Source organism: Botryllus schlosseri, chromosome 10 (genome assembly GCF_051294905.1).
Source record: "Botryllus schlosseri isolate E-star chromosome 10, Bs_hap1, whole genome shotgun sequence".
Classification (NCBI taxonomy): Eukaryota; Metazoa; Chordata; class Ascidiacea; order Stolidobranchia; family Styelidae; genus Botryllus; species Botryllus schlosseri.
The window spans coordinates 893,415-907,236 of record NC_137245.1 but is presented as its reverse complement, the minus strand read 5'-3'; the positions used below and the strand labels follow the sequence as shown (position 1 = coordinate 907,236).

The window sequence follows — 13,822 nt, the reverse complement described above, 5'->3', positions numbered from 1 at the left end:
GTGTATTACTTATTACAGGCCGCATTTTCTGACAAACTTGGTATATAAAACAATGACGAAATCAAGGATTGCTCGGCGCAATCAGCTCGGACATTGGTGCAATAGGATTAGGTTTAAGGCGTCTGCTTCATGCTTGAGGTAAGTGATAAAGAAGGCGTGTTATGACGAACGGATATACGCTATGTTCCATGGATCGGGAACATTTTCCGGTAGTATATATTGGCTCTATTAACTTGTAATTCATAAAAAGCAATACAACGGTGTCAACTAACTCTTACGCCACCATGAAAGATTCGTCTCGTTATAACGCAGGCCCATGTACGATCACAATCGAAGACAGATGGTCGGGTGCGATTGTTTGCCGCAGTGTCTAGTTTCTATGAAAACTCATGTCTTTTAATTTCTTTTAAAGTACCTTGATTTGAACCATGCAAAAAATACACGGGAGTCCTGATTCGATATGGATGTGACAGTAAGAGATCACGGCCTTGATGTCGTTCATGTGCAAGAGCCGGAGTCGTCTAATTGAGCCTGGACAAGATCACTGATGTGTTATGATGTGATGTGTTGCACCTCGGATAGACAAGACACCGTTACCTCTCTGTCATAATAAAATGATTACATGCGTTTTCTTTCTATGCATTAGTGTTACCGCACGGAACTAAGCCAATAACAAATTGATACTGGTGAATTTGAGTTAAATAACTAAGTGATTCACAATGTACTGAGAACATATTAGTGGTACGCAATCGGAATCAGTTCGAAAACCACTTTATTGCAGTAGTCGAGCTCGGTATTGTCCCTGGCAGTTATGATAGAGATTTCGTGTGATTTCACTTACTCTTTGGGTATCTATCCGCCTAAAATCTCTGCAGCAGTTGCTGTATTGTGGATCATCGGTTTCATAAGGAGGTGCTTTACGGTATTACAAATAAGGCCCCTACAGCGACTCGACCACAGCCCCGAACACAATATTGACCAATGTATAAGGTCTTAGTACCGCGCTGTAAGCAATGAATATCCAATATTGTTCTTATTTTACACTACGAATAATAAAGTTCATCCGGCACTACCGTCGTTCCATCATTCTTCGTGGCTGAGTATTTATCATATGCATGAATTCCCCACAAAATCAAAGGTGGGGACCGTAAGTAAGCGGGCCCTAAATTATTTAGTGAATTGACATTAGTGATAGCGTTTTTGTTTTAAGTATGCAACTTTTTAAAATAATTTTCGCGCTACGCGCGATTTAGCGGTGTCAAATATATTGACTATTGGGTATACCCTTCCCCAAGAAAAAGTTCACACGATTTAGAGAAAAATGCATTTCCGCGTCGCCAATAACCGCGCCACGACGCACGAAGACATATCAAGTTTTAGGCATGATGTCGTATACTGATAATCTCTTAGTGGTCTGAATTGACAATTTGTTATGTCTAGTTTTTCTGGAATCCTTGGCATGTCAAATAAAAACCTGATCATATATATATTTGCCTGTTTTGTCTTCATTTCTAATGTAATGTGAATGCGTTGCATAGAATCACTTGAATGTATAGTGTATACTCATGACGCTGGACACTTGGGCACCTTCTTCTCTTCATTCTTTCGGGTGAACCATTTTCTTTCACGCTGTATTCGCCAAGCTAACCGTTCGCACTTCAGTGCAGGGTCATCGCGAGTGACGTCGTGTTGCGAGAGTGCCAAATCATACATGTCCAGGGCATGTCTTTCTTCGTTGTCAAACAATTCTTCGAGTTTATGCGCTTCAGTATACTCCGGCGCCATCTAAAATGGGAATCTCATTCGTTACTGCTTTACTCCAACTAAGTTCTAATTTTACTATTCGAGTAATTTATAGTGAATACGCACTTGTGATATTTTCTTATGGAAATCTGAAACCAGCTCCATTTGCTTTTGTAGCAAACTCTTCCTTTTAGAGTCCTGTATGTAGAATGGCAGATTAGGAAATGAGATAATTCATCCATCGGGATCATAGTTTCGCGTAGTATTAAATTAAACACGACCTGGCAACAGGGGTTATCTTCAAAGCCATTCATATTTTCGTTTACAATAGAACTAGCTCTCTACTCGGTATCAACTAATTCACGTGGTTCATTCCCTGATTTCAAATTTGGACTCGAGTCACGTATAGGCAAGAACCGACTCCAAATCACATATGGGCCATTCTTTACGATCTTAGTCTGGCGATATTCAAACTAGCGCATTCAGCATAGGGCATAATTATTAGGGTTGAGTGACAAAAGCTTATTTGTTTAAATCGAAAAGGGGGGATCTTAAATCCCGAAAGATGACCTAAAACTTCAATAGAAATTGACTCTAGAGCAGGGGTTCTCAGCCCTTGCTTGGCCCTGGCCCATTTTCCGGTTTGAAAATGCCCTGTGGCCCACCTCTTATCTTGGAGTCAGAATCCTGTTCAAGTCGTGGTAATCGACTGCGCCGAAATGTCTATTTCTCCAAAGTATGCGCATTTTTCTCTTAATTTACTGCTGATTTAAATGTAGACCTTTCGGCCAATTCAATCGCGCCAACCGCGACGAAAATTTTCAAGTCGAATAAATATCCTCCAATAAACGACCAACGAAATAATCTTGGACACTTCAAGGTCCCGCAGTCGGGGGTATGGGTGCAGCAGTTACGGCCTTGGGAGATCATAGGCTGAAACTCCTGCGTATATTATGATCGACCGCTGCTCCATTCGCATCGCGAAACACAATGATAAAATCCACGCATCCATTGTGTGATTGGGATTTTAGCTCCACTATAATGGGGAATAGTAAAATCATTCTGGGTGAGCTTCCAACCATTCATTGGTGAACGGGGTACTACAGAGAAGTGGAGAAAGATTTTTTTAAATAGGCATGCTGTAACACATCTTGTACCAAACCAACTGAAGTTGCGATGTCAAAATATTCAATCCAATGATGCAATCAATTCATGTGACTCTCACATTATGTACAATGATATCAGGGCGGCATTTTAAACCGACTCCAAATATTAATGAGCCTCGCTAAATCCTCAATTCATTACGATTCGTTGCGGTGGTGCGGTATAGGCTACCTCCACCATAAGTTGCGAAAAATTTGCAATTATGGCTAAATTTATCAAACAATAATACGACCTGCCTCAGTAGCCTACAGTAAATCTATATATCAAGTGCACTTCATTCCGAGTTTATTGCAAACCCCTTTCCACTGCATACGACATATATGTCCGAGCCCCTGCCGGATTACTTGGTTACTTCAGCATTACATTCCAGTTATTATAAACTCGAAATTATTTTAGTTGCTGTTAGCAGTAAATTGTCATAGCCAGTGGAAAAAGCCGCTGTTTGTCCCTCCCGTTTTAGACTTGCACATGCAGACTCCATACGTGCCACTACGTCTCATCAGAGTCGGATGAAAAGCTATACGCAGCCTATGTATCATTCGATAATATGAATAATTTGTAGCGATTAACGTAACAAATATACCTAAACTTACATGAAATCTAAAATTTTCTAAATAGCCATGGCCCAATCTTTGAGAACCCCTGTTCTAGATGGTGCAACCATTTACCAGCCGGCAACCCCCAATTTCTGCGCACGAGGGAGTAAAATTACCAACTCAGCAACCACAGGTCGTAGATTCATGATTTATGAGACGGACTTTCAGCATTCTCGTGGCCACTTAATGGCCACGGATAATTTCGTGGCCGGCCACAGATATTCCGTGCAGTGTTGGGATGACTCGAGTCATGACTTGACTCGAGTCAGACTCGAGTCAACTTTTTCGTATGACTTGACTTGACTCGAGTCACTTTGAAAAAATGACTTGACTTGACTTGACTCGGCGCTTCAGAAATGTGGATTGACTCGTGACTCGGAGCAAAATTTACGAGTCAATTTCAAGTCATCAAGTAAACGGTGTCGATTAAATCTCTGTATCTTTTTTATGTTCGTGGATTATTCGCGATACGCATGTATCACTTGTGAGAGCAACCAATCATTCACTGATTGTACCTTTCAGTGGCCCCCCTTGTTACATCACAAATAAATTGACCGAAAACGAACTGATGACAGCTTACGTTTATGTGATATCAGAAGTATAATTTAATAGCAAACGTATCTCTGTTTCTTAGACGGCTTACGTCGCGCAGTGCCCACCTTATCCGACCTCCTTGTATGAATTGAATGGAACGAATGTAGTTTATGCGTTTATATTCTCACGGATGTGTAGATGGGTAGTGTATTATACCATATCAATAATGTGTCAACTTCTCGACGCTTCGTATTCGATCCCCTATTTTGCCTCAAGTATTTTATTAACTGCTCTACGTCTGCGTGAGCGATACAACGCCCTTTGGCATGTATATTCGACTTTGTACTCGTTATTAATGCAAGGTATATGACCAATACATCTGTCTTTCACAAATCTAGCAAAATGTAATGACTTAGAATCATCACTCATACTTCGAAAAACCAATTTGACTTGAATTGTGACTTGACTCGTGACTTGACTTGACTTGACTCGACTTGACTCGAGTCACCTCCAAAAAACGAGTGACTTGACTTGACTCGAGTCACCTTCGAAAATCGATTGACTTGACTTGACTCGAGTCAAAATGTGCAATGACTCGAAATGACTCGTGACTCGAAGGTAGTGACTTGATCCCAACACTGATCCGTGGCCGGCAATGTAAAGTGCTATTCTGTGGCCGGCCATGGCGATTTTCATGGCCGGCCATGAAATTTCCATGGCCGGCCATGTCAAACTCATTCTCATGGCCGGCCATGACTTAATTTCATGGCCGGCCGTAGCCAGATTTCATGGCCGGCTGCAATATATCAAGTTAGTATCGATGATAAGTACTGTACGTGACCCAATCGTGATCAAATTCATGTTTTATTATGTGCGTAAAAATAGAACTAGGTGAGAGCGAGAGTTTAGCTCAGTTTATATGCATTTTCACCCGAAATACCAGAAGAATAGCGATACAATGGCACGATAGGAAGAAGATGAAACGATCTGGAATAGTCTCTGTATATCAATTATAAACACAAAAAATATTGTAAAGAATGCATTAAAAAAGGGGGATATCCGCTAAATGAAACAGGAAATAATGGTATAGAAAGCTAGAAACGATGAAGACAATATCAAAACTGGTAACTGCTAAGTGTTGATTTGTATCTTTTTTTTATAGGAATAGACCTAAATATTCGGCTGACACTCGTCACAGCTAATCGTATACAACTGCATAGAATTAGAAAAACAATGTATACCAGATATCTGTCAGAAAATCTCTATAATTTCGCCAAAATGCTGTGAGATGCACATGACATTATGTGGCAGGCCACAGAACAGATCAGAGCTCGCTGTGACCGGTGCTTCCCCCGTTCTGATATTGATTTTCAACCATAAGATGTGCAATGTGCATGTACAATGTGCTTTGTGCAGTTGCAATCGATTGTATAGTTAGTTTTATTTTGTAAATATATGCAAACCTACGATTAAACAATATGATGATGATAATGTCCTTCATTTTTCAACCATGTTTATCGTTTATGATGAGTCTGCGATGCGAATAAGTAATAAATATATTTTTGATCATGCAGTTTAAGGATGTTTGTAGGGGCAGTTTAAAATCTTTCGTGAATTGCCCTGATGAATTTATGAATAATACAATAATGTACTGGGAATTTGTCTTAATTCACTGCCGATTTTCGATTTACGCTCAAGAAGACTCGACTATATACCTCCTTGAATGCATAATCTGTTCCATAGAGATACTGGATCGGTCAATATGCGCTCATTTTACCTGTTTTCTTGTTTTCATTACTAAATACCGTAATGAAAGTACCCGAACAAAACAATTAGGGAATCAAAGAACCAAGAATATGTGGAAAATACTGTTTCAAGTTCCAGAATAGCTGTGAAATCCCCATAACATTCTGTGGCCGGCCACACAGCAGCTCGCAGCTCGCTGTGGCCGGTGCTTCCCCCGATCTGATATATCTTTCCAACGCTATAGGACAGGGGCGGGCAACTTCTCCAGTCGGCGGGCCGGATATAGGAAAATTTAATACTTGGCGGGCCGGATTGCTGACTCGAAACATTATTCGCCCATTTATCCACATACACAAGGAATAAATAGTATATAATGAATGTATTTTAATAGTGACGAAGACAATGTGGATTTGAGAACAGCATTGTCATACAGGCACCACCATGTTTGCTTCTCTCTGATCGATCAACACGGTACAATCCCTAATTAAGATTTGAAGGCGTTCGATAAGCCCGGTACCACAAATTCACCAAGATATCTCTTCATTGGAGTTTAGTACAGGGGTGGCCAACCTTTTGCCATTCACGGCCGCATTTCGACAACTCATGTAGCCTACGGCCGCATTCCAGGCATAGTCGTAATGAACTATCTGGACGCCAAATACACATGCTAAAGTGTCCATGTCCTTTTCCGGTGAACTCCGGACTTATCTATTTCATCACATGGGCTTACTATACGCACCGACTTCGCGAGTGGTCACTGGTGATTGGTCAATGTGGTCATGTTATGGGCCGTACATAATCGCGCGAAGCGCGAAAATATTTTCTGATTCACCTATGTATTTCGTCATGAATAATAGTATTTTTCCTATTGTTTCTCATCCCATGTCATCAGATTCAACTGTAGATTTGATTTTTGGAAAATTTAGGACAAGATATTAATGATGATGCATCTTCGGGTGGGCCAATTATAATTAGTCACTTGGTTGCATCCTGTTATTTCTTGACCTACCATCAAGATTTTCTGTAAAGTGAGGAGTACAAGACTCCGAGTTGGTACTTCTATATGAGGCGCATCATTTTCTTCTGCTGTTCACGTCTGTACTGTGGGGCTATGATTGCAAAGGGCGCCACTATATTAAAATCGATAAACGAAGTCACATTGAATCGCGCGCGGCGCGAAGAAATTTTCAAGATTAATTAGGATCTCTCAAAAAATCGAGACTCAATTTGTAAATTCAAATTGCATGTCGACGGCCGCCAACACATAAGCTACTAATTCAATTACTTGTCCACGGCCGCACAAATTTCCTTTCTACGGCTGCAGGTTGGCCACCCTGGTTTAGTAGGTGATAAATAGGGCAATTTATTTTGACCTAAAAACGGAAGATTTTGACCTAAAAAATCTAAATTTTGATCTTTTTTGACCTAAAAAACTGAAATTTGACCAAATTTTGACCTCACGTATGCAAATCAGGTGTTTTCGCATATAATGTTAAAATTGTACTACGTATCTTCATTTCTGGTTGGAACTATCTGTCCTTACAAAGTAGATTGGCCTGAAAAAACGTTTTGGGCTCAAAAACTGACAGATTTTTACATGAAAAACTAGTATTTTAACAAAATCTGGCCCTATGAAGAATTCCAGTAGTTACATTAAGTATCCTGGTGGAAATAATTAAAATTTGTTGTAGTACAACGAAAGATCCTTTCCTACATTCTCGGGTAGAAAGTGTCTGTCCTTACTACGTAGCTTGCCAAGAACGGAGAAAGAATGTTCAACAGCAGCATTTGTTGGCTGACACCACTCAAGTTGTGCGCACACTACTGGTGACAAACCGTGTTGCTTCATTCTGACAATGTTGTCTATATCACAATTTTTCAGCTTGCGCTTCTTGACATAAGAACCATGCAATGTCCAAGCAGTCTTGCTTCAGCTAGGATATTGCGATACGTTGACCATAAAACCATGTCAGTATTTGTTTCATTTGACCATTTATGATTCACAATGAGCAGACGATGGTCCGTTTACAACGGTAGGCCTATAAAGTAGGCTACAAGCTGTGAAATATCAAATGATAAGTTCACCGACAGCGCAAAATCTACGATACAAACGAAATGCAGAGGTAAAAAAATGTTTGACTTTGTAAACAATTTTGACAAACTTTGACCATTCGGGTTGAGTATATCGTAAATGCCGATAATTCAAGTCTTCTCGCTTCGACTAACTTACGAGTAAGCACCACCCTCGCTCACTGCGCAGTGCGCATACATGTGTATAATAACATATACAGTCACTAAAATTTGACGTTTACGCAAGTAGTAGGGGGAATCTCTGAATACTAGAGCCGCGGGCCACATTATCATGTAAGACAGAAAACTGTCCGAGGGCCGGATCCGGCATGCGGGCCGTATGTTGCCCACCCCTGCTATAGGAAATCTAGTTTAGGGTTGCCATACGTCCGGAATTTCACTGTTCAAAGTAGCGTCAGGGAGGAATTTCTAAAATATGCTAAATGTCCGGAATTTTGACGGCTTGATGTAGGCTCATAGTTTTTTCGTAAATCAGCATAAAAACGATATTTTTGATGAATATTTATGCTGATGCATGATATTTTTCTTCGCTCCGCGCGTGATTTACTATCACATTTCTTGATTTTAATATGGAGACTACCACCCAGGTAAAAACTGCAATAAAGTATAAATAAGAACAACCTTGATTTACTGTAATAAGCCTAATTGTAATCGCAATTACGGTAGAACCGCATGTTTCTACAGATCGTTAAGGCCGTTAAATGCTTTATTCAATGATAGTGGTTCCAAACGGGGGGGGGGGGGGGGGGTTCGTTTGCCTTTATTCTGGGATTTGCGAATATGTTGAACGTAATCAGCTTCCAAAATAGCCCGTAAGTCTGGGCGAAGGTGATGACTTCTTTCAGTAATCAGTTCGTCAAATTTTGATCTGGACCACGGAACATTTTCAAATTGGAGATGGAGTCGCGACCATAAAAGGTTGGAAACCACAGGATGTTGTGTGTTTATAAAGCTCCGTTGTGCGCACCGGCATAAGGCTGATAAACAATATGTTACCGCTAACTCTTGTCATGTGGGCGGAGAGTAGTATCTATAGTAGTATCATAGTGTCCTATATGGTGTCGACACAAGCAAATCTCACGGTTCAAATGAAATTGTATCACGTCATACTTCACATTTAATCCAAGGCAAATTGACGGTGATTTTTGACCGGCTTGCCGAGCATTAAATTTGATCAATCAAGTATCAATCGAAAGCTGACGCTGTACTGCTTGCGAAAATATAAATTTTATTCCACTCATGGTCCTGGAACCCCCACAATCAGCCCCAAATGATTCATTGTTGAGTAGATTGGCAGTGTGACGCAACAATGCTGTCTGGCGAAACGAGAGTAGCTCAAGAGCAAGGATGTGGCCGAGCGGCGAGAGTGAGATCAGCTGACGTCGCGGCAATAGCAATGTGCAACCGCGCCATGGAGGAACGCTGCGCTGTTGATACTCTTTCTATGCGCTTCGGTTCAAGCGAGCACACACCAGCCCGTAAAATCTCTCGAAAATGCGGGAGTGAATTCGTAATTGCAATTTGCATGTCTACGGCCGCCAATACATACTAATTGAATTAGGCGTCGACGGCCGCTCAAATTCCCTTCTACGGCCGCAGACCCCTGATCTAATAGTATACATAAGGTATATCTTACGCCAATTTTGAATCTGCATTCCAGTTGTTGAGTCTTTTACATGACAAATTTCTCCAAACTTGTTTGAAAATAACAAAAAAACATTGAACAAGACATCTGTTAATTAATTTCAAGGTAGGTCACCCTGAGACTAATCCTGATGCTGGTAGTGAGTACAGAGAGCAAGGCGTCGTTCTGTCCTGCCAGGCTAAATTTGATCAGTTTTGGAAATTAATTAAACTGTGTTGATTTATAGCCTAATTGAGGGCGAAACCGGGCAACCTTGTTGCATCTAAGTCTCTCTTAGGCAGTGTAGTTCGCAAGCTACTAACAAGAGCTGCCCAGCGCGACAAGCTTTAGGCTACTGTCAAAGCTATGAAGCAATGAATGACTTACACGTGGGAATTGCTCTCTATATCTCCAAAGAATTTCAAAAATTTGCTCAAATGAAGTTGAAATCAGACTATACTCCGTTGAGCGCGGTTGTTAGAGTTTGTATTTTGCAAGCTTTCTTGAATATGGAATAAATTTCATCTTCATTAATCGTCTTCTCATAATGGATGTGAAACACATGTTCAGACTCGTACAATTTATACTGACTTTGTCAATTTCTCGCCCCCCCCCCCCCCTGAGAGCCTCCCGCGCCCCCCAGGTTGAGTTGTAGCCATAGAACCAGTGAAACTACTATTTTCTTCAAATTTTAGCGGTATACACTACAATTTGCGACATACAGTGCAGTTACTTACTCAATTTAATGTTCAATTTTTAACATATCATGACTAGTGTTGGGACTTCGGGATCAAATTCGAAATCCCGGAATCGGGATCTCCCTGGATTTTCACTTCTTGATTTCAGGATTAGAAAAGTAGTAAAATATACAAAACATGCAAGCTACACAAAAAACATCTATTCCTTGTAATGTTGCCCAAAAGCACCAGCGCATCGATAGTGCCATCGTCTCTAGACCAGGGGTTCAACCTTTTTGCTATTCACAGCCGCATTTCGATTACATCAAGGATATCTAGAACTTCTAGTTGTATTTCTGAGTACTAGATATTACATATACGGCCGCATTTCATTGAAAAATCGTAATGAACCACCTATTGCCATCAAGGCGACTTCACATCGCGAAAGCCCTTCTGGTATTCTGTGCTACCACTGTTTTCTTGTAAATAACCATGCACGTCAAAGTTTTTTTAGTTGTTGTTGTTGTAGCAGCAGAACGTTTACGAACCCTACCATCGAACCGAAATCGAATTTACCAATGCTGTAAAAAAATGCATTTCATCGATAATATTGGTTGCTGCATATACTACTGACGATAATTTATCCTTCTCAGTCCAGGTGATCAGATTTAGCGATGATGGGTGTTGCGTTCGCAAATGTTGGTGCGTAATTAACTATGATCCTTATTTAATCATGCACTTGTTGCATGTTGCTATTTCTTGACGTGCCATCACGGCTGCCGGCACAGTAAATATATATATTGGAATCACCCAAACCTACCAGAAAAACGTAATTCGTGCCAATATAATAAACATATATATATATATATACACGTATGTGTGTGTGTCGAATTCCTGTCAATCGAAAGGATGGTATTACAGTGCATGTTCATCGCCTTGGTACCTTACACAGGGTTACCATATTTTGAGATAGTGAAAAGTGGACACATTTTAAAAATCATAGAATTTGTAATATCGGATGAGAAAACGGGTAATTTGAGAAATACCGTTGTGTTGACTAAAGTAAAGACGTGAGTCATGTTAAAAGTCGACCTCCGACAGACCCGCTCGAGATTTGACATGTCAGATTTATGGCACTTTCTGGTTGTGCATGTGCAATCGGGGGGCTTTCAAAGCTATAATACAGGAATAATTGCCAAAAAAAAAGGACATTTCAGCCTAATCGGCGGAAATTTCCGATTTCATGAAAAGCGAGGACGTATGGTAACCCTAACTGACAGCAGTGCTGCCAAACTTTCTCGTCTTCAAGGACCCGTCAGCGTCTGATAACCGGGCCGTGACCAGCCACAGTTTATTGAGTTACGATTGTTTTTTATTACTTTTGTTTGGGAGTGGGCATTCAGAGTAGGTAAGCTGGATAAACCATCAATGACAGAGTTTGATTATATGCAGCTCGGTGGTTCCATTTGGGGCTTTTGGGGGGGCCCGGCCACAATTTATACCACTGCCGGGCATGTGATTGGGAACTGACTCCAGAGGAGTTCCTATTTATTTCCACACCATCTCGATCGTTCGAGAATCACAGTAATATCTCGATTTTTCTCCCGGAAATGACGTTTTCTTTCGACATCGTGTTCGTCCGGTCATTTTTCCGTTCTCGATTTGATTATTAGATCAATTAGATGATAATATCCACTTCAGTTCGCCATTGCCAAAGGATTCCATCATTGTAGTTAATGCACAGTATTAGAGACCCTCTCGGTACTGAAACGAGAACGACTTTGGCATTGGCAGGATGCGGTGGAGCTCATTCGAATAGTGACCAATCAAAGTCGCAATCAGTCAATGTCAATAGGGAATCTGATTGCAACGCAGTTTTCCGTTTGAGGTGAATATTTTGTTGAGTTGTATATCTGCATAGTTTATGCACATGGGTAGATCAAGTGTTAATCTGAAAAATCTATTATTTTGTCGTATATAGACTATAGAGCAGAGGCCTCAAACACGCTACCCGCGGGCCGCATGCGGCCCGCCAGAGCATTTTGTACGGCCCGCGACGACATTTTAGATTTTTAATATTTTGACAATATATAAGTGTCACATATATCTTTTCAGGTTATAAAGTGAAAATTCCCTCTTAAATTGCTCCGAAAGCCTGAAAGTATTCCTCAAACTTCACTATCAAATCAAATGCAAACGCTTCCAGGCAGTGAAAGATTCACTATTTCGTCACAATTCCAATTCATGATGACAAAACCTGACCCTTGGACGATTCGTGACTGAAATTTGTGAGTTGAACTCGGATGCGAGCTTTCTTAGAATTACTCAGACTCGGGCTACCACGATGGCAAAATGAAAATGACTCGAGTGTAGTCGGAGTGACTCGGAATGCCGGGAATTTGTTAGAACCATGGACGCGACACAACTAATCGCGTACCAGGGGAACGGTAATAGTTCAGAAGGTCGCAGCTTGGTATTTCGCTATCTAAGCAAGTAGTTACGGCAACCATTGGCAATCTGTTAGTTATACATTTTGGTCGCTAAATCATGTTATTATATAAGGTCACTTAAGGGTAGTGGTACGCTCCAACGATGTATCAACAATGAGCCGGCCGTTCGGCGTTCCGACATTTCAAGGACACATTCATTAATATATTTATATTATTTGAAGTTATTTGGCAATGAGATTAATAAATATCCTAGGCCTACTTATAAGAAGTATATCCGAATCCTAGATTGGAATTACAATGTTCAACGTAAAAATGTTTTGATATCAGATTAGTCTCTATTATCAATCTGTTAAAGTCAAAATATTCACAGTAGCTGCAAAATTATAACCCGATAGCTTTTATGGTGGCATCATGCATTTGTCCACCCATATGGTGTCTATATCTTATAATTAATATATATCCAGTACAACATCAATTCTATTCAAATCGGTAAAAATGTGATGATTCTTTTCGTGCCAGGCCTAAATCAATACAAGAGTAAATCACATTTTGAGGATGTGTGTTTACTGCCAGTCTACTGGATCTGCTCACTTTCAATAGGACAATTCAGTCCCACCAAATAAGGCCTACTTGGAAAGACTTGAATACCCCTATAAATGCTGCGGCCCGGGTCGTCGTCAAAACTGGCCCGCGAGCACATTTGAGTTTGAGACCTCTGCTATAGAGGTTACTTCCAAAGGGACCTCAGAATCCCCGAAAATTACTCCAAAGTGGGGCGTTTGCATTGTTACGAAGAATCGCAGTGGGGAGATATGTATTGGAAATGACGGTCGTACAATGCTAAACCCAAATGGGTGGCATATTCAATTTGTCACTTGTTACCTTTTCTTGAGCGAGTCTTCTCGCCTCTACATTGTCGTTTTTGAACTTCTTGAAAATATCCTCCATACGCTTCTTCAATTCCGGTATGCTTTCTGGGAATTGCGTAGTCAGCCTGTTCATCTTGAATTTATCAAACAAATTCAAAGATATCGTTTCATGAAGTAATTCCAAGTCTTTGCCTTCCGAGTACTGATTCACAGTGTCGTTCTGGTGCTGTGTAATAAATGTATTTGACATAGTCATACACCTCTATATACATAGCGTTGATAACCTGTGTAAGGTTGAACAATACACGTCGTTTTTAATTCTTGTATT

General features: G+C 40.6%; 2 protein-coding genes across 3 annotated transcripts in view; both read right to left on the bottom strand.

Moving 5' to 3' along the window:
• LOC145448239 (intelectin-1a-like) overlaps window positions 1-13,822 on the bottom strand; it is a 152,323-nt gene that overhangs the window by 42,760 nt on the left and 95,741 nt on the right. The gene's annotated exons all lie outside the window — the stretch shown is intronic.
• LOC145448234 (atlastin-1-like) overlaps window positions 1-13,822 on the bottom strand; it is a 60,195-nt gene that overhangs the window by 5,148 nt on the left and 41,225 nt on the right. For both annotated transcript variants that reach the window (XM_080326594.1, XM_080326595.1), the window contains 3 exons: window positions 13,508-13,720; window positions 1,870-1,941; window positions 1,588-1,785 (listed from right to left, as the gene is read on the bottom strand). In XM_080326594.1, the coding sequence (XP_080182720.1) occupies window positions 1,588-1,785; window positions 1,870-1,941; window positions 13,508-13,720 (483 nt within the window). The remainder of the gene's footprint in view (window positions 1-1,587; window positions 1,786-1,869; window positions 1,942-13,507; window positions 13,721-13,822) is intronic.